We start from the raw sequence: 23,223 nt of genomic DNA on the forward strand, positions 1-23,223 counted from the left end.
AATTATTTTTCTCCAGGATCTTTAGACCTGTCTCAGTTCTCACAGTCAGAGTACAGAGATGAAGTCAGCAAAGTACTGGTTTTGTTAATCCTGCCAGTTTGTCAGTGTTCAGACCAGGGTTTAGTATGACCTTCAAGCTGCTTTCTTCCTGCTCCTGCTGCACTGTACTGCCAGTGAGGACAGAAGGAGTACCTGTCACTCCTCTCAGGGTAGCCAGGACTCCAGTTCTTGTCCAGCTACCTCTTTTTAACCTGCAGTGCTCCTCTCCATTCTATGCCCATTTATAGATCCTGGGACACTCCCTTGTCATCTCACAATGTTACCGAAACCTTTTCCCACCAGATGGATGCAGTGGAGGAGTTGTTTTTGCATCTATCCTCTCCCATTCGCCTTGACCTAAAAGGCAGTGAAACTCAAAAGCCTTGTTTGGAAGACTGTTACGCCAAGCTACAGGCTCCTTGCTCGGGCAGGTTCTCTCCTATTAAAGGCAGCTGGGTGGAGCATTAGTAGGCTTGCAGGTTACTGTCATTTGTCATATGAGGTGACCTAAATCAACTGAGTGATCCACCTATCTGGGACAAACACCCACTCAGTTCCTTCCTCCTGCAGCATCTTTTGATGCCCTCATTCCAGCGTAGATGACAAATACTTCTCTTGAGATCATGTTCAGTGCTTTATTCATCCCACGCATTAACCAGAACCTTTATGTGTTCTTGTGGATCACCTGTTGAGTTGGTTGACTTGGGGCAGGGAGGGGGTTTAGGAATTAGACAGCACCCAGGTGTATTTAAAGCAGAATTAATGTCCTGGGGATGTAAAAGAGAATTGTGGGAATATATTGTAGGAGTTCCAAAATGTCAGCTCAGCTGTTCTCACTTCTGCCGTGTCCTCGCTCTGAAGTGATTAGCTCAGGACTTTTCTGATAGAATGCCTAAGTTTCAACCTCTGCATCTAGCCACAGAGGTGAGTCTGGATTCAAAGGATGTGTCAGCATGAATAGAGAGATGTGTCTGCTGACTGTCAGGTTATCTGGGCTTGAGTCAGAAGCCAGGCCAGGACTGAAGCCAAATCCTGCTCTCAGTTGGTTCTTGGTCATGTTAGTGACTTTTGAGAAAAAAAGTATTTGGTTTTGCATGATTCCAGGACTAAAGGGGAAGACATGGTTTCACGTACTGCCCTTTACTGTTCATTCCAAGCAATCTCTTACTCTTGTCTCTTTTTAGCACGTCATCAAAGAAACAATGAACCCTTTTGCTTTTTCTTCTCACCCCAATGAGAGTTGTTTTCTTCTTCCAGCAATGCTAAGGGACTTCGACTCATCCAGGACATTCAAAACTGACCCCTGGGTTTGTAGGCAGTGTGATTTTTATTGTCCTTCCTGTTCCTATTGTTCCAACAGGTTCCCACAGCCAGTGTCACCATAGAAGGAGCGTCTGCCCTCAACCGTGTCCGCTGGGCCCAGGCTGGGAAGGAGGTGGCAGTTGGTGATTCAGAAGGCCGCATATGGGTCTATGATGTCGGAGAGGTATCTTCTGTTGGGATTCTTTTATGGTTTGTTTGTTTTGTTGGGGATTTTTGTGTTTTGTTTCTAAGCTCAACTCCTGGAGATTGCCACATCCAAGTTTAAGAAAGAAATCTGTCTTCAGTGGAGTCCTCATTGAATTTCTATTGCCAGCAGCGTGTTAATCATAATGTTACCTTGCAAAAGAGTTAACTTGTTGAAATCTCATGAGAGAAATCTCTTTTTAAAGCTTCTAGTATTTTTCAAGCTGTTTTTAAATAATGATCCTGTGGGTACATTTGGAAAAAGTTAAAAGAATATAAAAAATTGAGGTGCAAAAAGAGGCAGTGCTGTTCTAAAATTGGCCTTAAAGGGTTCACCTTTTATACTCCAGTATCTCTTATTTTATGACTGGCTTATTGCTGTAAGTTTTTGTCAGCATGACATGCATAGAATGCATCTGTTCTTTTGATACTGATTCATATGTCTGAATATGTGCAAAAGTACTAACAGGAGGAAATGAGAGGTGTCATTTTGAAGGATAGTAGGGGCATGCATGATAGACTATAGCAGGATGCATATTCTGTGTTTAAGGCTGCTCTCAATTCACCCTGCTACAGCTTATAACAAGTATCTAAACTGCAGTGTGTTTGGCAGTGATGAATCTAACTCTTTGTTGATGAATACAGTGTAAATGTGTTCCATCGGCATTACAATCCCTTGGAACAGGTAAGGGTGAATCTCTGAGCAATCAGCTTTTATGTAGAGAATTTGTTTTCCATCATTATCTGTGATAGAATACTGAGATACCCATCTCTACATAGTAGGGAAACATTATAGAATGCATACAGAATTATCTGTAACTCTCATAAAGTGATTTTATGGCCCATAGCAAAATTGCTTGTACATGACTCATATTTTTGGATTTCATTCTCTAGTGCAGGAGTTGCCCTTCCTCACAAATGTTTGCTGAAACCTCTTGCCATGTTGTTAGCATAATCTCTAAATTGTCTAAGGTTACTGTGCTCAGATTTCCACTGTGACACTGGCTGGTCAGCTGTTTTTATTTATTTTTCATTTTGCATGATTGTTCTGTCTTTCAAGTGATACGACAGGCTGTGGAAATGTCTTTGATGACAGCACAGTCTGATCTTGTCTGAGAGTCTAGACAGGCTGTAGAAATGTCTCTTTTTGCATATCATACACCAAATCATTCATAGGATTATTTACTCCTGCAAGTTCACCCAGAAGAAAAAATAGTGTTCTATGCAGAAGTAGCAATATGGAAGTTTTTGACCTTTCCTGTGTGTAATAAGACGTCATCTTGCAAAATGAGTCATAGTGATACACTCAAATAAAAAAGAAAGACAGGCTTCTATTACTTGAAAAAGAAAACAGAGTCGTTCAACAGTATTGATTTGTGTGAGTCCAGTTCAGTGTTACATAAAGAGTTCTGCTTCAGGGATGTTGCGTGCCCTGCCCTTGCAGAGCCTCAGTGTCTCCAGCTCAGCTCCGTCTGTGCTTAAGTAAACCCATGGATGTCTGTCCACACGGCTGCTGAGAGACCATTGCCAGTCCTGCTCTGCTGTAATGAATGAAGGAGCTCATTAATTTGTTGCCTGGTTCAGTCAGGCAGTATCAGTCTCTGCAGTAATTCCTGCGTGAAATTTAGGACAGGTCATCTGGGCTGCAGCGCTGCTGGGGCTGCTGTGTTGTTCGTGCCTTTTTCTGGTTTAAAAGAGAAGGGTGCTCATATATTCTCTAGCCCAGCTGTTGCCACTGTAGAGCCTCCAGTGAGATACAGAAATACTTTGCAGATCAAGAGCCTGGAACCAAGGGCATGGACAGTGAGTAGCAGCCTCTTGGGTCATTAAGCCTGTGGGCCAGTCTGTAAAAAGCTCTTTGATGAGAGATTCTGTCATTAGCTGTCCTCAGGCATGATGCATGGCGGATTCACAGTGCACGGACACCCTTGGAAGTGTCTGGTACAGAAATATGGCAGCCTTTAAGGATTTTGCTTTACTTCACTGTGCAGACACTGGCCAGTTTTTGGCTCAGCTGGGGTCCTCCTTTGACCGTCCTTTTTGTAGGGGTTTGATTCCGGGGTCTGATGGGGCTGGTCTGACAGTTTAAAAAGAAAAGTTCTTCCCCTGCCAGCCATCCTTAGCCACATTCCTTGCTGCCCAGTTTTTGTGCAGGTAGAAGGGCTTGTCACCACTCATACTGTGCAGAGAAAGACAGATCAGTAGAGAAGTATTTATTTGTTTTGTTTTCTTTGGGCTGTTTTTCTCCATGAAATGACTCATGTGGGAGTAGGCAAGTGAGCACATAGCTGGGATCAAGGGGCTGGGAGCTGGACTATACAGCACCCAGCAGAAGCTGACTTTCATATTTGACCCAGAATATTGCAAATCCTGACACTAAGCTCTGAAAGTTGACCTTTCAGCAGCAGCACTCTCCTTGTCTCCTACAACATCACTTTCTGAAAAGGCCTCATCACTGGAAGAACTCATCTCTGCCTGGCTGATAACTCAGTAGCATCCACTTCTTTGAAGGTGCATCTCCCTGATTTGGGAAGATGGGTGTGATTACATGCATTAGAAAGTCAGGAGGCCACTTTACAAAGACCCTAAATACACTCACCAAAATCAATAATGCTCCACTTATACTGCACCCTTTTAAAAACCTTTGTTTACTTGTGGCTGTTCCAAATGTCACATTAGATCAGCTGTAAATTCATAAAGCACTGGTTCCAGCAGAAGAAAAAATACTGTATTTGTATTTTAATACAGCATCATATCTTTCAATTTCACCTTACTAGAGAAAAAGTTTTTCTTACCTGTTTATTAGACAACATTGACTCTGTGAATTTTAATCAGAGCATAAAACATCAGGCTATCAACCATTAAGGAAAAAATTAAGTGGTAAGAATTTTTACTTTGATAGATTCATCACGGTTTTAAGGAACTATCCTAGAGAGCAGTAAAGTTTACTGCTGCTATTAACCCATATGGTATAAAAAGAAAACATATGACCTAAGTGAAAAACATAAGACATAAGGCCTAACCTTGCATCCTTTGTGAAGGTAAGGACTGTGGGATCAGGGCTGTTTTCACTTGTGCAGGAATTTAGGATTTGACCCATGTTGATATGTTATCTAGTCATGGTCTTTATGACAACAAGAAATGTCAGGCACGTGAAGAACACGGCAGGGTCCATGACCAGGGAGTTAAAAATAATGGTGACAGTTTCAGTTAGGCTATATAGTGTTATCTCCTTTGACTATGTACTTTTAGTTGTTTGATTTTGTCATCACATCTGAAAATAACTGAACACATTTATTTTCACAGTGAGGGGTCTATTTTCTCTGCTATGTGTGTGCTTTTTGCCCATTAGCATTAATGGGAGTTACACACACACAATTCCAGCAGAGAAGAGACTTAAACAGTCCATATAGATGTGCTCTTGTGGATCAGTAAGCAACAGTTTTAAAGAATGTGAATTATGAAGTGAAATAAAAACCCAAACATGCAAAAATCTGATTGTTTCAGTGTGATGGGATCTTAAACTAGTACATATTACCAATCATTGTATATGCACTTCAGTCTCTGTAAGATCTAAATATTCAAACTTCTGCTGGCATAGTAGTTGTGATATTATCATTGTGATAGCTTGTATAATATATTTTAGCTCCTGTGGCCTTAGGGCTTCTTTACTGGGCAGCATGTTTTCTGTATGGAAGAAGCTGATTTTAACAGAGCATGGCCCACTGCCTATAGATTTATTCACATGTTCAGGTGATTGATAGTTAGACCTAACTGCATGTCTGTTTTGCAGATCTGTTTTCTAGAAAGCTTGCTCCCATTGTGCACGCTTCAGTGATGTTACACAGTGCCTGCTGTCATAAATATTCTCTAACAACCATGTTTGTTGCTTACTGTGCTTATTGCAAATGCTCTTTGCACCTTTGCTTGTAAAAGAAGCAGCTTCTCATCCACCTTCTATTATTTCTTTTTTTTTCCCATTTATCTCTTCCAGGTCATATTCTGCTTGTACTGTGAGTACATAGATAGAAACTGTGAGTCAATGACTTATTATTTCATTCTAATAAAACATAAAACAAGTTTGCAGCATAGGATCACAGAATTTGAAACTGTAATCACAAGGAGCATAATGCAGTACATTATTTTGCTGAAGTGGTTACAGGACAAACTATTGCATCTGTTTGGCAGTCTTTCAGACAGTTAGTTCTAGTCATGCTTTTAAAAGGCAACTAGTGTTGACAGGTGGACCGGAGAGAAGAAAATGTCTTTCTCAAAGCCATCCAGGAAGACTGGCTCAGCCAACAGAGCAGTTACCTGGGATTTTTTGTACAGTTGTTACCTCTGTCCTTGTTTCCTGGCAGTGAAATCAGAATCCCATGGATGTTTATGTTTATGTGACTTTGGTAGGTTTCAGAGTTAATACTGCCTTAAGGCTTTTTAGGGCTGCTGTGTTAGGTTGTTTGTGTACTTCCCCATTTGCTCCATCGTAGGTGTTAATCCCATATCTCATTTTCAAGTACATGACCAGCAAGGGAGGATCTGATAACTGCCCTGAAGTACGTGGAAGAAGTGGTACAGTAAGGATATCCTGCTGGTGCCTATAAAATAATTTCCTTTGATTCCAGCAGCCTTTAACAGCTGCTCTGAGATTCTTAGAGTTCTAGACAGAAACAAAAGTATATTTGTGACCAGCTCTCACATTTTGGTATGACTACTGAGTCACTTTTTTTTCTGGCTAGAGTGGGGAAGCTTTGTACTTTGTACATCTGTCTTGTGATCCCTGTGTTTCACTGTAGATTTCATATGGAAAACACATATCCAGCATCTCTTTCATGCAGTTAAAAACTGCTGTAGCCCAGAGAGAGAAGTATGAAGCTAGGTTTTGTGTCATGTAGTTATTCTGGTAGATTTTCCAGTAGGTTTGCTTTTGCCATCATAAAGCTTCTATAGAGCATATATTGAGTTGGGAAATGTTTTTGCCACAAAAGCAGAGTTGAGACTCGCCATAAAACATTTTATTTTAAAATCTGTGTTGAGTTACAAGTATTCTTGGAACACAGATAAATGGCTCACGCACATATCATGAAGGCAAATTTGAGCAATAATAAGGGGTTGTGCTTACACACAAGTTTTATTCAAAAACATTCAAAGATTAAGTAAGACACAGTAGTTACAACAACATGCAGAATCCAGGCATAAAGGATAATTAAATTTCACCGTTGATATTTCTGCTAGGGAGGTTGGAACCCTGGCCTCAGAGAATTTTAAAAACATGTTTTAACAAAACAGAATCTCTTAAGAATTGTTGGAAAATGTAAAGAACTATGGTTTTGATTTGCTTCCTCTTTCTCCCCAGTTTTATAAGTTGAAAGATTTTAAAACTGGAAGCATTTAGAGATGACAAAAAAAAATACCAGGAACTTCAGCTTTTTACTTGAATAATGTCTGAAATATTGAGCAGAACAAGCTCCTCGTCCCTCATCATTTCAATTTTGACTGATATAGTCTGTATTCACAAAGGGATTTTTGAAGTAGGTTAAATAAGAACTCCCTAATGAAAAAAATGCACTAGTTTGAAATCAGTCAATTTAATTACTGTGTTTTATGAAGGCCATTACCCATTGCTGATTACTAGGGTGATAAAATCTTTAAGCTTTGGTAGCCTCCATAGGGGGTGAGCTGATCTAAGTAGAGCAAAGTCCAGTCATTATCACCCTAAATACTTGTGTTTCTCATTATAATATTCATTACTTTAGGTTACTGTGAACGCTTTGAGGTCTTTATGTAAGCACTGGTTTATTCCTCTGTAGAAAAACAATGTTATGTTGGTAAGTTAAAACCAAGTGTTCATGTACTTCTACAGTTTAAAATGAGGCTTGGCTACATCCATACACAGAAATGCATAAGTTTATATCTCTGAGTAGAAATTTCCCTATACACACCTATTGATGGCTGTTTGCTTGTCAGTGAGCTTGTATTAGTCTGATAAGAAATGGAAAGGGATATGAGTTACCTTGTTATTTCAGTCTGTTTGGGTACTTAAAGAAGCTGGAATGGAGGCTTATGTTCCTAATAACAATCTTTATTAGGGAAGTACTTTTCAAGAGGGAAAACTGAGCCGTGATCTAATTAATCTGTGTTACCTAAGGCTGGTTGCTGAGGATTGGAGATCTTTATCTGCAGTGCCAGCCTGGGCCCTTGTGCTTCCCTTTCTCTGCCACCCCTTGCGTATCATGTGGCATCACTGGCTCTCTGCCCTTCTCAGTCTCCCTTGTCGTGTGTTTCAGACTTACAAAGCAGCTTCATAAAACTGCTGTTGTTTAAAAGATCAAACCTTTGCAAATGCTCTTAGCACTTTTGGTTATAAAAGAAGCAGCCTCTCATCCTACCTTCTATTATTTATTCTTCCCTTTTTTTTTCCCTTTTATCTCTTCCAGGTCATATTCTAGTTGCACTGTGAGTGCAAAATCCCTTGCTCTTATGTTTAAAAAAGTATTTTATTTTAAAAAAGAACTCTTGAAATGTGTCAGGGAGGGATGTGGATGTGGGTTATGGGGAGAGGAGAGTATCCGGTAGAAAGGGACTGAAGAACTTGGTGTGACTAAGCCAGGGAATCATGAGCCTGGCAGCAATATAGATGTTCCATGTTCTTGCAGAGTGCTTGGGGCCAGAGGAGGAGACCTAGTGGAGCTGAGGACGTGCTGCCACCAGCGTGTGTGGCTGCAAGCTGGCCATGTACTCATTTGAGTCAAAAATTAAAAGAATATTTTTAACTGTCAGAAGGCTGAACTCCCAGGCCAGGTAGAGATGGTGGGACAAACATCCTCCCAAAGTGGAGCCTGTCCCCAGGACTTTGTGATGTGCTTGTGTGTGATGCAGACGTGGGTCACACCTGGTGTACAGGGTCACTCTCCTGCCCATGCCCCGGGTGTTTGCTTCCTCCTGGCAACAATGCTTTCTTCTGTTTCTCTCTCTAGATAAATGGACATGAAATTCTACTTCCATTTTTTACTGTTGTGAATGTTACTTGTTTGAATGAAAGGAGGAAGTGTCAGATTTTTAATGAAAGTACCTTTTTTTCTCATTTGTTGATTAGACAGTGAAATTAATGGGTATTAGTGAAAACAGACAGAAGGGGTGGGGGTTTTAAATGGTCATCTTAAGAACTCAGTTGATTCTTTATTCTTAGCTTCCACTTGCTTACTATGAAATATTTCAGCAGTTCTCCAGAGACAGCTTAGTAGCTCCCCAGAGAATTTCATGGGGTAAAAAGACATGAGATTCCAATAGGATACAAATATCTTTGAGAAGAATCATTCAGCTTCTTATCGTATGAAATAAAAACCTTGAGAAACCCAGTGAACCAACCAAAAAAACTCTGGCCCTAGTCCTTTTTATTCATTTGCACACTACTTTTAGAGCTGACTTATGTTTCCTTTTCCTTTGCAAAAGCCTAGATCCTCCCCCTGCAGAGAGGATCAGAGAGAACAAGCCACATGTGACAGGAGTTAATCATGTAGCTTAATACACTATTGGAAGGCGCTCAGATAACGAAGTGATGAGAGCAGCAGAAGAGAATCTGTAAGAGATCATTCCCTTTCTGCACAGTGCAGCCTGCAGGAGGGGGAGAAGGGAGAGCCCTATGTGACTGTGTTCCTGATGGTATTTTCCTGCTGAGCTGGGAAGCACTGAGAAGGGCAAGAGAAAAAGAGCAAAGGGAAACCCAGATCAGACATACCCATCTGTCTACATGGACACTACTCAGGCTACACTACTAGTTCCTCAGTTACTGCTTCTCCTGAAAACTTGTCAAGAGACTTAGTGGAAAAGAGAATCTGGGTCCAGGCTTTCTGAGGTAGCTGTAGCTGAGACAGGGGTCTCAGCTTTAGCTGGTCTGCCCCCATCCTGACCCTGTACTGTGGAACACGGTGGGGGAGCAGAGCTGTAGTCAGTGCATGTGTCATGTGTATGTGTCACAGAGTATGTCTTTTAAATATCTACTTAGTCTATTGGGTGACATTTTCTCTGAATTTCTTTACCCCCTTTCTGATGTAAAAAGAAATGTTACTGAAGAATGTCCATAGAAAAATGTCCATGAGTATGGAAGAGGAGAATTGCCAAGTATGAAATTTAGTTTAAACTCAGTTTGTGTGCAGCAATTTGCAAATTTCATAGAAATCCATGACTTATCATTGTGGAGTTAAAACACTTCTGAGGCAAGAGCTGTTTTGCATAATTAATTTTTTTCAGAGGGCTTCTGTGGTTTTAACCTGTCACATCCAGTAGCAGTTTTCATTTTGAGAATCCTTAACTATGTTTTCAATCTTTATGGATTGCAGAATGGTCTGTCTTGTGATCATGAAAAAATACTTAATTTGTGACTTGGAAAAAAACAGTTAAAATATCAACTGAGGATAAATCTGGGCCTTAATATATCCGATTTTGCAGCTAAAATTCTATATTCTGTGTTTAATTTAAATGTGAAATCTATCCTGCAGTGCCTAAAGTGATGGAAGAATCTGTGTCTGAAACGGAAAAAAAACCATCCCAAAACAACAAAATAAAACCCATTGCTATGTCATGATGGATGAGCTCTTGCAGATAACGGGATGTGTACAAAATCTCAGAGAAGGCAGCAACTCTCCTGCTGACTAAAATCTTTGAGCAGTTTATAAGCTGCTGTGGTGAGAGTCCATTTGCCAGCTCAGAGCAGGAAAGCTGTGGCAGTAGTTCTTTAAAGTTCCTGTTCTGACAGGTTTCCTGGCATGAATCATGGCATGGACGTGGCCAGCTTGGTCTGGAGGGGAAGCAAGCTGAGCTGAATATGATTTATTTCTTCCCTGAGGCAACAGTCCTTCACACAGCTGAACTTCCAGGGAGGTACCTTTGCCAGTGCAGCCACCCCACAAGCCAAAGCTTGGTGTTCCAAGGGAGAACGATGGGCCCATTCTTCCAATCAATGTAGTTGTCAGTAAAAAAAAAAAAAAAAAAAAAGAAGTAGGTATTGGAAAGTATTGGAAAGTACCTTCTAGTTTAGTTCATTTAGTATTTTTAGGCTTTCTTGTACAATAATGACAACTGATAACATAATTTGGCAGAGGAAGAATCCTGATGCCTTAGCTCCAAATGTTAAATGTCCTGAAATGCATGTAAAAAATTCCAGGATTTTCATTGACTTTGAGAAATGACAATTGGAGCAGGGCTGAGATCCCCATGGGAGGTGAATGGCAGGCAGCATGCCTCACTGTTTTTCTCAGTCCACCTGTAAATTGGTGGAATTATAGAAGAAATGGAATGGCAGGAACTGCAAGAACTTTGTTGCTTAGGGCACCACCTCTGTGGAAGCAAAATTGTGAGCTTTCCTCAAGCATGGCAGATGGTCTTTCTGCTCTTTCTGCTGATTACCTCTTTCGTTTCCAAGGGCTTACAGGCCAACACTCTCTGCCACTGAAAGTATCCCTTGAGGGAGGTGCGTAAGAGAGGCTCATCCCAATATGACTGGTGAAAGCAGTGGGCTCAAGAACGAGCTATACGCTTGTAGTCAGCCATAGTATTTTAAAAATAAGAGGTGATTTAAGGAAATAGAAGTTTTTGAAATTTCAATTTGAAGTCAACTCTTTCAGGATGACTGATGATTACTGAATGTTTTATCCTCTGTAGTTGATATCAAGTGCAGCATTTTGATATTTGATTGGTTGAAGAAGGCGTAATCTGTTTGATAGCTTGGACATCATTCCTTCTGGTCAATTCAGGAGAGCCCAAGTCTACTCTGGTTTTAGAGGAGGAACTGTAGCATTGTCTACAATTAAAAATACTTCCCACTTCCTTATTTTCTTTTCTATATGCCCTAGCAAGTTGTAATCCTTCAGGCTGAAGTTTTCCATAATTGGCGTTTGCTTCTAGCACCATTTTTGTTTCTTATTTCTTTCTTTTTTTTTTCTTTTTTTTTTTTTTAAGATTAAAGACAGTACCATAACACAAAATTAATAACATGCTCAAATTGAGGGAGCTAGTCTTAACTCTGACATTTCCTATCTTTGAAGTGTTACAGTCTGCAGTCTTAATGTTCTGTTAACATGCATTTATGTGTCACGTATGTATAATTTACAGGCTATGTTTTATTTTGTTCTCCTGTTAGACTGGCATCGAGATGACTGATGCAGACAAAGAGTACTAAGTTTAGAAAAGAATTAATGAGCATTCAAATGTTCAGTTCCTATGTAGGCCCTTTGTACAGCATATCTTTGCACATCACATATAAATTATTAAAATAACACTATTGTTAGCTTGGTATTCAAAATATAATTTAGCATCAACTGTGTAACAATTCAGAAGTTACTGTTCTTCTTAGAAGAAAAAAGTCAGAGTTTGCTGAAAATTGATTCAGTGTTTGTTTAATTTGGGGGATTTTGATATAAGCTAATATTTTGTCTTTTTTTTTTTTTACTTAGGCAGCACTAGTTAAATCAGAGCCTGCTGGCGAATTGCAAAGAAATAAATCACAACAGACATTAATCTAGATGAGGGCTAAGTAATTAACTTCATAGAAGGGTGGTGTATATTGTGTCTGTGACACTAGACTGACTGCTGTGCAGAGAATAAATGCAGTATTTAGGTTGCCTATGGTATTCCACCCCTTCAATTAAGTAAACAAATATATATAGAGCTACTCTTGAGTGTATCCTTTGTGGTCTAAACACTGTATCTTATTAAAATCATCTGCATGCAGTATGTGGGGTTTGAGTTCCTGCCAGTGGTTTCATCCATTGTTAACAGTGATGCTCGGCTCTCCCAAGAGTTAAATACAGTGGTACTTCAGTTATGTGGAGAGGGTGCTCTTGGTTACTTTGGTGGCCATTTCACTGCATATTACCTCCCACTTTGTTTCCATCCATGTGTGTGGCATAGGGTGTTGCCTGAAAAAATATAGGCTTTTTCAGGAAATAAAATATCCATATAGGTTGAGAAAAATATCAAAGGCAGCCTGTAATTGATTCTGGGGGGCAAGACCAGGGCCAGAATAGGTGTGTTCCTGCCTGCTCTATGTGTATATTAAGATATTTAATATTTACATTTTCATATCTGTTTTCACCTCAACAATAGTGACAAAACATCTGTTGAACTCCAGAAGATAGGATCAGTTTTGAAAGTGGAACTATAATTGTTCATTACTGTTTGTATTGTGATCCTCATTCTGCAAGTGCTGTCTTTCACCCAGAAAATGAGACCAAGTGATTGTTCTACTTTTTAGAAATTGTCAAGTTCAAGTAGTTAATCATCATGAAACACATTTTTACCTACAATGTTGTAACTGCATTCAGATGTTAATCCATTCCTTGAAGTATTTACAGCAGATTTCTTTTCAGCACTTATACAGACAATATATGTTGACAAAAATTTTGCTCAGAGAAAATACAGCTAAAAGTACATTTGCCTGAAGCTATGTTTATTTGATGATGCTGTTAAATTGAAGGAGTATTAAAATGGTGATAAGCCACATACACAAATAACTTAGTGTGAAGTCTGAGATTTTAGTCACTAGTTTACCAGACTTGCTACAAACTCAGGTTAATCTGAGTATTTTGTAAGTTTTAATTACCTATCTCTTCAAAGAGTGTTTAACTTGCCCTTCTAAAAAATTGTAATAGCAACAGGCTATTTTAGAACATCAATTTTTATATAGTTTTTATTTTCCCTGCTAGATATGAGATTAAGTAAATTAAGTAAAGAGAGTTGTCTAAAATAAGATCACCCTTTGCCTCCAAACAGCAACAAACCCAAATGTAACTAACAAAAGATGCGTGTTAATCAGAACGTGTCTGACCTTTCAGAGCACAGTGATTAGCTGTAAGAAAGCCATCAATTTAGATCAGAACAAGCTTGTCCTTAACACAAAAATAAGAAAGCATTGTGCTTCCACGAAACGTTTTGAATGGGCCACAGATTTTTGAACTGGGAACCGCTATCACCCTTGGAGTGTATCTTGGACCACCATGCCGGCTCGTCTGCAAGCTTGTAATTGAAAACAGCGTGCGGCACTGGGGCGGCGCGGGCCGGCTGCAACCACAGGCTCTGCAGATCTCCCGAGCCCCGGTGTGGCTGCTCCTTGTCAGATTCTCCACTTACACCTGTGTCCACGGATGTGTGGGTCAGAAGCCTTACAGGCCGTGCTGCCTGGAGAGCTTTGTCCCTTCGCAGCAGCCTCGCGGTCACTGACAGTGCTGAGGAGGTTCTTCCCATGGCTGTTTTTGCTTTGAGGCTTCTGAGCTCTGGGTGAAGCCAAAAAAAGAGTGACTACTGAACTGGTGACTGGGATCACACAGTAATTTAACCAGAGATCAGTGCTGCAGGTTATGAGCTAGTGTCTCAGTGACAGGTAAATACACCCATGAGGTACAGTCATTAAAGAAAATGGAACAGGTTCAACACAGACAACTGTGCTCCCTTTGAGCTTACAGGACACTGGTTCCTCTGAAGTGGAGGTGGCTGCTGCTGCTGAAATTGCATTTTGATTCCTTCTCAGGAGAGTCCACTGCCCTCAAAGGAGAGCTGTGATGGACAAGAGCTTAGACGGATGAAGGCAGGAAGAGTATTCCCACTCCCATCCCAAAGATTTAGAGGCTTCAGGGAAGGCAAGGAGTCAGAAATAAAATGAAATATCCTCAATGAATAATTCATTGCCTGGGAAGTGTTTTTTTAGGGAAACTGAAGCTATACAGGGATTTGGACAAATTCAGCTGAAACACTCTCAGCCATAAAAAAGATAGATAGGAGGGAAATACAGAAAAGTCTTGAAATATGTTGTAATATCTTGTTTCAACTGTCTGGATAGATTCCTTTAAAAGGCGCATTGAAAGATTTGGGAGTTTTGTCTCGAAATCTCTCCTCTTCTTCTCTGCTCTGCTTCTCTCCTTTGCCTTTTACTTTTCTTTCCTTTTCCCTGACTTTAAAGAGCAGATGTACTAGAATGTGTTAATTTATCTGAAAATGAAATTGATGTTGATTTGTATCTTCAGGCACTGGTTTTTTGTTCCTTTCCTGCTTGCTGGGGGAGCCCAGCACTGATTGACTCAGAACACAGGATCAAGAGTTGTCTGGTCAGAGCATCTCCTTTTCCTGAGTTCTGTCACAGTTTTCAGAGCAGTAGTGTTCAGTGAAGTTGCTAATTGCACAGTTTCTAGGAAAACACAGAAATACAGCTTGTGTTTGTCAAATCTCTGCTGTATGGATTGGAAGATCTGCACACAGAGGATGTCTCTGGCTCCATGGGATGATGGAGGAAGCTGGTTTTGCTGAAGTTCACATACCTGGTGCTCCCTGGTGAGCCTCAGGGACGGGGCACTCTGTCACATGCCTACCAGATGCACATAAACCATCTTCTTGGTCAGTCCTAGCAGGGAGCGGGGCAGGAAAGCTGACAGGTAAGTGACGTGCTTGGCTAGAGTGATCTCCCAAGAAACAGAAGCTTCAGAAGGTTCAAGAGCTCTGTGAGACACAGTTCGGTTGTGTAGTGGATAAATCGTGTAGAATGGTGACACTTCAGCAAGGCAAGGACGGGTGCTTGTCAGGAAGATCCTGGCAGCCATTTTTCGTAGATAATACTGGTTTTCCTCACTAGAATTAGTCTGATGCAACCAAAACATACCATGATGTTAAAGCTGCAGCAGTGTGAGTAAATCAATTAATTAGGTGTGGGTAGCATTTGCCTTTCACTGTAAAGGGATCAGAGGAAAACACTTAGCTTTTATGTTCTTGTTCTGCTCCATGCCTTAGCATCAGTTCATTCAAATAACCTGACCCAAATAAGTTATTATATTATTATGCTTTGGTGAACATTTCTACCCTGCACCAACATCATGATATGAAAGTTAACAGATGCTGCTTTGTAGTAACTGGAAGTGGACAGAAAAATTGTCACATGAGTGGGGAACACCCAGATAGCTCTAAACCTCCGCCCTTCCTCCGTGGAGTATCTCCTCATTTCTTCTACCTCTGCCCTGCTATTTGCAGGAAAAACATGCAGAAAAGCTGAGAGGGAGATCCCACAGATAGACTCAGGTCTCCAGCACTTGTGGGTGTCAGTGCGTCCAGATGAAGGAGCTTGAATGGAAAATGACTGGAAGGGGAGCATTAATCCAGAGAAGAATTTGAATTGGAGTTTGTGGATACTTTTATTTGTGGTCTTTCCTGTATAACTATTGTGGTTTAGTATTGGGGCCTTTGCAGAAAGAAGGGGTTTGGAGGATAAAAGACAGTTTTTCCTTTGACTTTATAATTGCCAAGGTTTCCCTCTGCATCCCTGAGGAATTTATATTAGAGAGGTTTATTCTACCAGCAATCTGTTAGCAGCATTGGCCCCTTGTTGAAAGCATGATGCAGTGCATGAGATTAAATAAGGTAAAATAAGATGAAGTTGTAAGGCATTAGGTTGCATGTGGGCATTGAATATCTTTTTCTCTGTGCTAAAGGTATTGACTTCGGTCATTAATTGCTTTATGAACAGAGTCAGTAGAAATGGCCCAGACCTTGCTAACACTGTCAGCTAAAAATAATGCAAGTAACGCATACATTCCTGGGGAGACACTTCAAGTTTGAGATACGAAGTTGTTTTAATAGCCTGGACTTTGATTTTATTTGTCTGTGGCCATGCTGGGGAGTATCGGCAATTAAATTATCTTAATGTCATAAATATATTTCGATTTTTTCTTTAGAATGACATATTTTCTTTTTCAGCCACTTAATACAATGTAATGCTGTTAAAGACTTTAGAAGACAAGAAGCAGTGATGCTTTATTAAATTCAGAAAGTTCTTTGCCTAGGGTATTGCTCCACTTCAAAGATTTTTCTACTTGAAATCAGTGAGACTCATTTCATTCAAGAGTTTGACAAATGGTAGTGCTGTGCACATCAGAAGAAATGAAATCTTTTAGGAGATATAGTAATGACAGGGAGATAGTTGCACAGCTGGTTTTGGTTCCATCTCTGATAGCAGGATCTCTGCACTGCCCCTTACTACTACACAGAAGCCAGTCTAGGTGTGTGGCTGTGGCCAAACCTGTGCTACAGGTACTTGTGAGATGGTGCACTGACCTCTCTTCTGGTGCTACAGTTCCTTCTGCTGAAGAATTTTAAAAGGACAGAGTGGTCTCTCAAATATAGGCCATCCCAGATCCACATCTGTGTATGTGAGCGTGAGAGACAGCTGTCTGAAATTATTTACTCTTGTAACTCTGGTCTCCATTCCTGGGAGAAGTAGAGAAGAAAAATGCCAGAAGTGGAAGACAAAGAATGGAAAACCCAGAGACTGCAACGATGCCTATATTAACTGGGCTGACATGGCTTTTTCACAGGCTGCATTTCTCAGTCCATAGCCTGACCTAATGTTAACTGTACTGTATTTGGTGTTTCAACAGGCAAAACCCCAAACTTGCACACCAGCCCTTCATAATGTAACTCAGTCACTGATATACATGTATAATACATGGGAAGCGTTAAAAAAACACACTGTGTTTTCTGCAATAGACTGGATGTAGAGCCAAAGCTAGAGAAAAAATAATTGAAAAAAAACTTGCTAATCACCAGTGAGATACGGAGATATTTAGATCTTGTATTGCAAATTTTTGTCCATACGACTAACATTTGCACCAGCGGATGTGGAGCTTCCACACGCAGGTAATCTTGGCCATACACACAAGCTCTTTCCCCAGCTGGGTCATGTGCTTTTCTTAGTCTCCACTTCTGTGTATCCAGTCAAGATGTAACCAGAAGAGAATAATTTGACTGTTTTTCAGTACAATGTACCATATACCTCATGGGCACCTATGATCTGCTAGTGCCACATGGACACAGTTAGCTGACCATCTGCTTGACACTTCTTCTGGTGTATTAAAATATTGAAGCCAATTCAGATTGAGTACTGGGTAGTACAGACTGGATTAGCTATGGTTATACCCATTCTTCAGTCCAAAAGCATCCATTTGCTAAGGTGGACAGCAGTTCATTATAGTTCCCTGTAGTTTCCAAAACAGTTGCCTTCTTCAGTACCAAGCAGTGTGTAATGTCTTGAAACAGTTATTCTTTCATATTATATGCAGGATGTGATCACAGCGCATCAGGAGGGCAGTGAAAACTTGCATGGATCATGTGGATGCTTGTTGCCGTTTTCTGGAATTTGGCTTAATGAAAACAAAGTTGAGAAAAGTGCTTGTTTTGTTTTGGTGTTTCGTTTTGTTTTTTTTTGTTTTTTTTTTTTTTTTTTTTTTTTTAATTATCTCAATCCTAGCTTGCATTATCTTCCAGAAATTGCAGTATTGGATCCAGCTGGAAATGACTGCAGTATTGTTTTGCCATAGCACTAAAGCATTTTGTCTGGAAGTTCAGCTATTTAGATTACACGTCCTTCTTGAAGCCTAATGTTCAAGAGCTCTTCATTAGAAACATCAATGGTATTAAATGGAAATGGATCTTGCAAGATGATATAAAAAAATCAGACTAGTAATGCAGTATCCAGTTGGCCATTGTAATGCATTTCCTGTAACTGTGAATTCCTGAACACAGAGAAGGGTAACTAAAATAACACAATATATTTATTTTACTACTTGGAGCTTTAATGAACTTCAGGAAAATAGTTTCAACAGAGTGTTTTAAAAGCTCTCTTACCTTGTGCACACTGACCTGGTCCTGCAAACAATTACACTTGGGCACAGGGTTGCTGACTGCCAATGGCCCACTTGTGTGTGTAAAGTGGAACATACGTGTGTGTACATGTAGAGATCAAGGCCTTGCTCTAGTTGGGAAAATCTGAAATATTTTAACCAAGGAGTAGATTTTGCAGCAACACTACAAAATCAAGCAGATAAAGCCTTTCGCTCTGCCATTGACTAGGGGCTCGTTCTGGCTGGTACTTGAATAGGAAACTGCCAGATGTGCCATGTGAACTTGGCCATGCTTCTCAGGTACCAGCTCGCAGCGGGTTGGTGAGGCACCTGCCTTGGTGCTTCCCTGTGCACAGCCGTGCTGATTGCGGTAGGAGCTCTCCTCCAAGGAGCTGCCTCAGTTTTGGGCCAGGGCGAGAACCAGTCCTGCACTGCCAATGACTTAATTAATTCTCTGCTGGTTTGTCCTGCAGCTGGCTGTTCCACACAACGACGAGTGGACGCGCTTTGCCCGGACCTTGGTGGAGATCCGCGCCAACCGAGCTGACAGCGAAGAAGAGGGGGCGGTGGAGCTCTCGGCATAGAGGGAGAGGAGCAGCGCCCGCCAGAACAGCAGCTTCCCCCACTGAGTTTGCCAGTGTTCAGTGTCAGAGTCAGTCTTGCTGTGGCGTTTGATGCCAGTGTACATGCCAGTATTGCTCAAAGCATTCCATATTAATCACACTGCTTTACACAAGGCTGAAAATATCCAGAGCATTTTCATACTTTATATTTCTGTCTGAAAAGTAAGAAAGAAAAGACAAATCAACCCTTTATGGGTTTAGTTGTTGCCTTTTAACTACTTAGGAGCTGTATTTAATAGCTAGGAACCCCTGGTTAAACTTGTGCTCACATTGCCCTTCTGGCATAGTCCTATTAAATCCATATGAAGCCAGATATGATTATGTGCAGATGTGGTGTGCTTCACTGTATGGGACTGGGCCAAAGACTTTAGATGTGGTGTATCACATGGTGACTTACATTATGAATGGATGTACTATACGAAAGTTGCTGCTCCTTATTTATTGCGGTGTGCTGCATGGAACATATTTATTTGAAAGCATTAAAATAAATGATCCTAAAGCATGTGCATAATGAGAGAACTGCATTGTCTGTGTGCTGCTGTAGAGGTTACATTAAAGTCCACGTGACAATTACAGTACATCAGTTGTGCTTAAGATGTAAGATCTATAAAGGTTGGCTTGAGTGGATGGAATGAGCTCCCTTTCCTTTTTTTTTAAGATGCCTATTATTTCTAGGCACTTTAACTATATTTCAGATACAGTTGGTCACTGATACTTGTCATGCAAGTTAACACTAATAGTCTGACAAAGGGTTGTGGTTCCCCAGTATGACACCAGTATTGCCAATAAAATGTATCAAGCCTGTTCTGTTGCAGTGTGGTTGATCTTTCTTTGCCAGCAGTGCTCAGCATGTTCATTGCCAGTCACTGGTGAGGCACTGGGTAAATGTGACTGCCCTGATGCACAGAAAACTCCTGCAGCTGCTCTGTAAATAGGTACCTTCGGCATTGGGACTGCCCAGTAATGGACCTGCGTGGATCGGACCCTGCTACTAATTTTCCATGGGCAAGCACTAAGCTTTGCGTGTCAGCTTCTGGCCTAATTTTTATTTTCCCTCCATGCTTACCTGCACACACATGCACGCACAGAGCAGCAGCATGCTGCCATATGTGCTGAAAGGAAAGGAATACGAGAGACAAGGCCTCCTTAGACTGTCTTGAGAGACAGGCTGGGACAGGGGACAGAGGAACAAGCCCCTTTATGACAATCTCTTGTGGCTTGAGCAAAGAAACAGAGTGCAGACTGGTCTCATTGGGTGCTGTGGCCCAGAGGGATGTTGGTGGTGAGGCTGCTCAATACATCCATGTCACAACACTCTGCTGAGCCAGAGGACAGCTCTGACACCTGGGTTTAGCAGTGGTCCATTTAGGGGCATGGAGGTAAACATTTTAGCAAGAAACACTGCAAGTTTGACAAGAAGGATCTTGTACATTGTTTCTCATCTCATCTTTGGGAGTCATATTGAGGAATGAACACATCATCTGATCATGTTTGGGGCTACAGCCCGATCCAGAAACTCTGGGAAGTCTGCACTGCCAAAGCCAGAGTAGGCTGAGAAAATAAATCCTTTGGAAAAGCTGCATTTCTCTTATCTTCTTGGTGGTTAGAGGCACCTCCCTGTGAGAGTGCAGGGGCTACTTTCATCTTCATGGCGGTACCTGCAGCTATCTCCCAATGCCCCATGAAAATGTCCAGCCACTGGGCTGTGAAGAGCACCTTCTCCCAGAAGGCCTAGTACACAGGAGAGATATAGCAGTCCTTTTTGGGTGGCACCCTGTGATTGGAGCCATATGTTAGAGAACTTTTTGTTCCTGCTGCTCCCCTGGGTGCTTTGGGAGTTGTCATCAAGAACCAGTGTAGCACTTACAGCACTTCTGCAGCTTAAAGGTGAAAAAACAGCCAGGTGAAATGACTGTAAAGGAGCAGTTTAGATATCATCTCTGGGGTTTTTTCCTTTCTTTTGCCCTGTATTCAGAAACCCCAAGTGCTGTCTGTATGCATGGATGAGGCAGATGTGGTGCAGAGTGGAAGAGAGGAAAACACACTTGGTTCTCAGTGGGTCACAAGACCAGAACATATGCACAGGTGGATACACAGCAAAGTACTGCCATCATGGGAGGCACAGGTGAGAACCCACCACCCTTCTTCCCTGTGGAGTAGCTGCACATTGCAAAGTGTGAGGACACGATCTGAGAGTGCCTGAGTGTGGTGTAATGGGAAGGCATGCAGCCAATGTTGTCTCCCATTCATCATAATCAGTGCAGTGGGAACAGCTGGCAAATTTGCTTCTACTTTTTCCATATTACCATTCAGCTTTTGCAACCTAAGGGGGGTGGGGGGGGGTCTGCATGTTCATGTTTCAGTTCTCCCTACTTTACAGCATTAATAGCTTCTGAAATGGTTTTAAGAGCAGCCTCATGGGACCTTCAGCAGTTGCTGCTGTATGCAAATCAGTATGACCAAAGTCCATTTTTGAAATTTTTCTTTCCTTTTTTTTTTTTTTTTTTTTTTTTGTGGTGTGGGGGGTTCAACAGTACACAGAGGGAACAAGGAAAACATATGAGTTTCCACAGAAATCACCATGTTTGTATATACAGAGCAGTAACATGAAAGAGCCATTTCACACAGCTGAGGCAGATGGAAAAGCACCCAAGAACAAGAAGCATTTACTTCCCTTCTGCTGCTCATGATTATCCTGCAGTGAAGTTTCTGACCTGCCCTTGTTGCTGCCCTTCCAGGAATCTCCCACAGTTCTTGTTTGTTTGATTTTCCTGCTGCTAAACAAATAGCTGCATTTCACTGGCTTTCTAAAACAGCATATATGACAAAATGTTACTCAGAATCTGCCCAGTAGGGAAATAAATACAAAATTATCCTTTAATTTGAGCAAAAGGAAATCATCTTCTCCTGTCTCTTTTGCCTACAAGCATCCAGAGAATCGAAGGAAGAAGTAAAGGGTTATGTCCTATGTTCTAGCACTACCAGGATGCTGCCATGACTGCTCTGGGTGTGAAGACAGCCTGGCTCTTTTAGGGCCATTGCAAGTGAGCTTTCTGTGAAGGACAAACTGTGTGCTCAGACTGAGCTGGACAGCACATCAGAACCACAGAGGTCAGATAAAGCAAATTCCAGCAGAAGTAGGCAAGTGGCAAGAAGAGGCTAAATTGAGGTTTAGCATGGAGGACAGGACTGTGAGGTACATGTGGAAGGGACAATTCTCCTACACCTTTCGGTTGAAGGAAAGTCCGAGTCCCCCTTGATTTCAGTGCCAAGGATTAGAGCTACGCCAGCACAGGCAAGAGGCAGAGGAACGATGTGGCCAGGGACAGGGGATTTGCTCTGAAAAAAGCTGCGAAAGGACATGGGGAAACATTACAGGTGGCACTGGGGGTGGGAGCTGAAGGCATTAGCTGAAAGGTGAAGCAGGATTCTTCACCTTTATGACATGTACTTTGGTCAAGACACCCCGTGGTAACAGAGGAAGAAGGTGATAGCCAGGGTATACTGAAAGAACATGTGCACAGCACTGGCCAACCTGGAATTTGACCAGGACACACACAACTCAGCATGGGGCTGGAATGCCAGGTCCATCATGTAAATAACAACACTTGGACCAAGTGGATCTTTGAAAGGTGGAAGTGAAATAGGCTACTTCTGAAGTCTGGGAACACCACAAACATCTCCATGGAAAGGCTGTCAGAGCAAGTCTTTGCTGCTGAGAGTAGACTCCACAGAATTTCCTGTAGCTTATTACTTCAAAGAGAAAAAGTAGGCGGGACAAATGGCGCTGGGTTGCAGCAATTCAAGAGCTGCAGCTTTTTCCACAGGGTACTCATCAAGTGTTCCATAAGAAATTTTTCAAGATGGAAGGTGTTTCCTCCTGAGTCTCAAAACCAATGCCCCAAACATTTGCTACTCCTGAAAACATCAGAGCCCCTACCACGCCCTGGAATATCATCATCTCACACTACAAATGACAGCCTGCATCTCTAGGGCTATGGAAACAACTAGGAATAGGTTCTTTCACACAAGACAGGTGGAAAAAGCTCTGGAGTTTTAGCAACTGCAGATAAGAAGCATGCATGGCAGAAGACTGGAAACCCCTCACAGAGCAAAACAGCATCCCACATGGAGTGGGATGGTCTCCACTGGCCAGTGGCAAAGGACACTCTCCTAAGGCAGGACACGGTGCCAAAGGGTGCTATAGAGCAGCTACCTGTCCTTGGGAAGCTTACAGGACCGGTTCTCCTTCGAAGTCATAAGCTGAAGTAACACCACCATGTCTGGTACACAGTGTCTGCACAGCCTGGGGTGTGAGGAAGGCCAGGCAATGTAACTACAGCAGCTGGAATGAATCTTGCAAGCAATAGAAGGGCTTCCTGGTGCGATGAGGAACAGTG

The 23,223-nt window shown here is 41.6% G+C and overlaps 1 protein-coding gene across 10 annotated transcripts in view; it reads left to right on the forward strand.

The window, feature by feature from the left end:
- Positions 1 to 19,627, forward strand: part of DYNC1I1 (dynein cytoplasmic 1 intermediate chain 1) — a 211,901-nt gene extending 192,274 nt beyond the window's left edge. For 7 of the 10 annotated variants that reach the window (XM_041466643.1, XM_041466639.1, XM_041466641.1 and 4 more), the window contains 3 exons: positions 1,400 to 1,525; positions 5,540 to 5,579; positions 18,674 to 19,627. In XM_041466643.1, the coding sequence (XP_041322577.1) occupies positions 1,400 to 1,525; positions 5,540 to 5,579; positions 18,674 to 18,747 (240 nt within the window). In that variant the 3' untranslated portion in view covers positions 18,748 to 19,627. The remainder of the gene's footprint in view (positions 1 to 1,399; positions 1,526 to 5,539; positions 5,580 to 18,673) is intronic. The other 3 variants (XM_041466644.1, XM_041466647.1, XM_041466645.1) reach the window with 2 other exon arrangements.
- The last annotated feature ends 3,596 nt before the right edge of the window (positions 19,628 to 23,223 follow it).

Source organism: Pyrgilauda ruficollis, unplaced genomic scaffold (genome assembly GCF_017590135.1).
Source record: "Pyrgilauda ruficollis isolate IOZ18807 unplaced genomic scaffold, ASM1759013v1 scaffold2, whole genome shotgun sequence".
In the NCBI taxonomy this organism is placed as follows: Eukaryota; Metazoa; Chordata; class Aves; order Passeriformes; family Passeridae; genus Pyrgilauda; species Pyrgilauda ruficollis.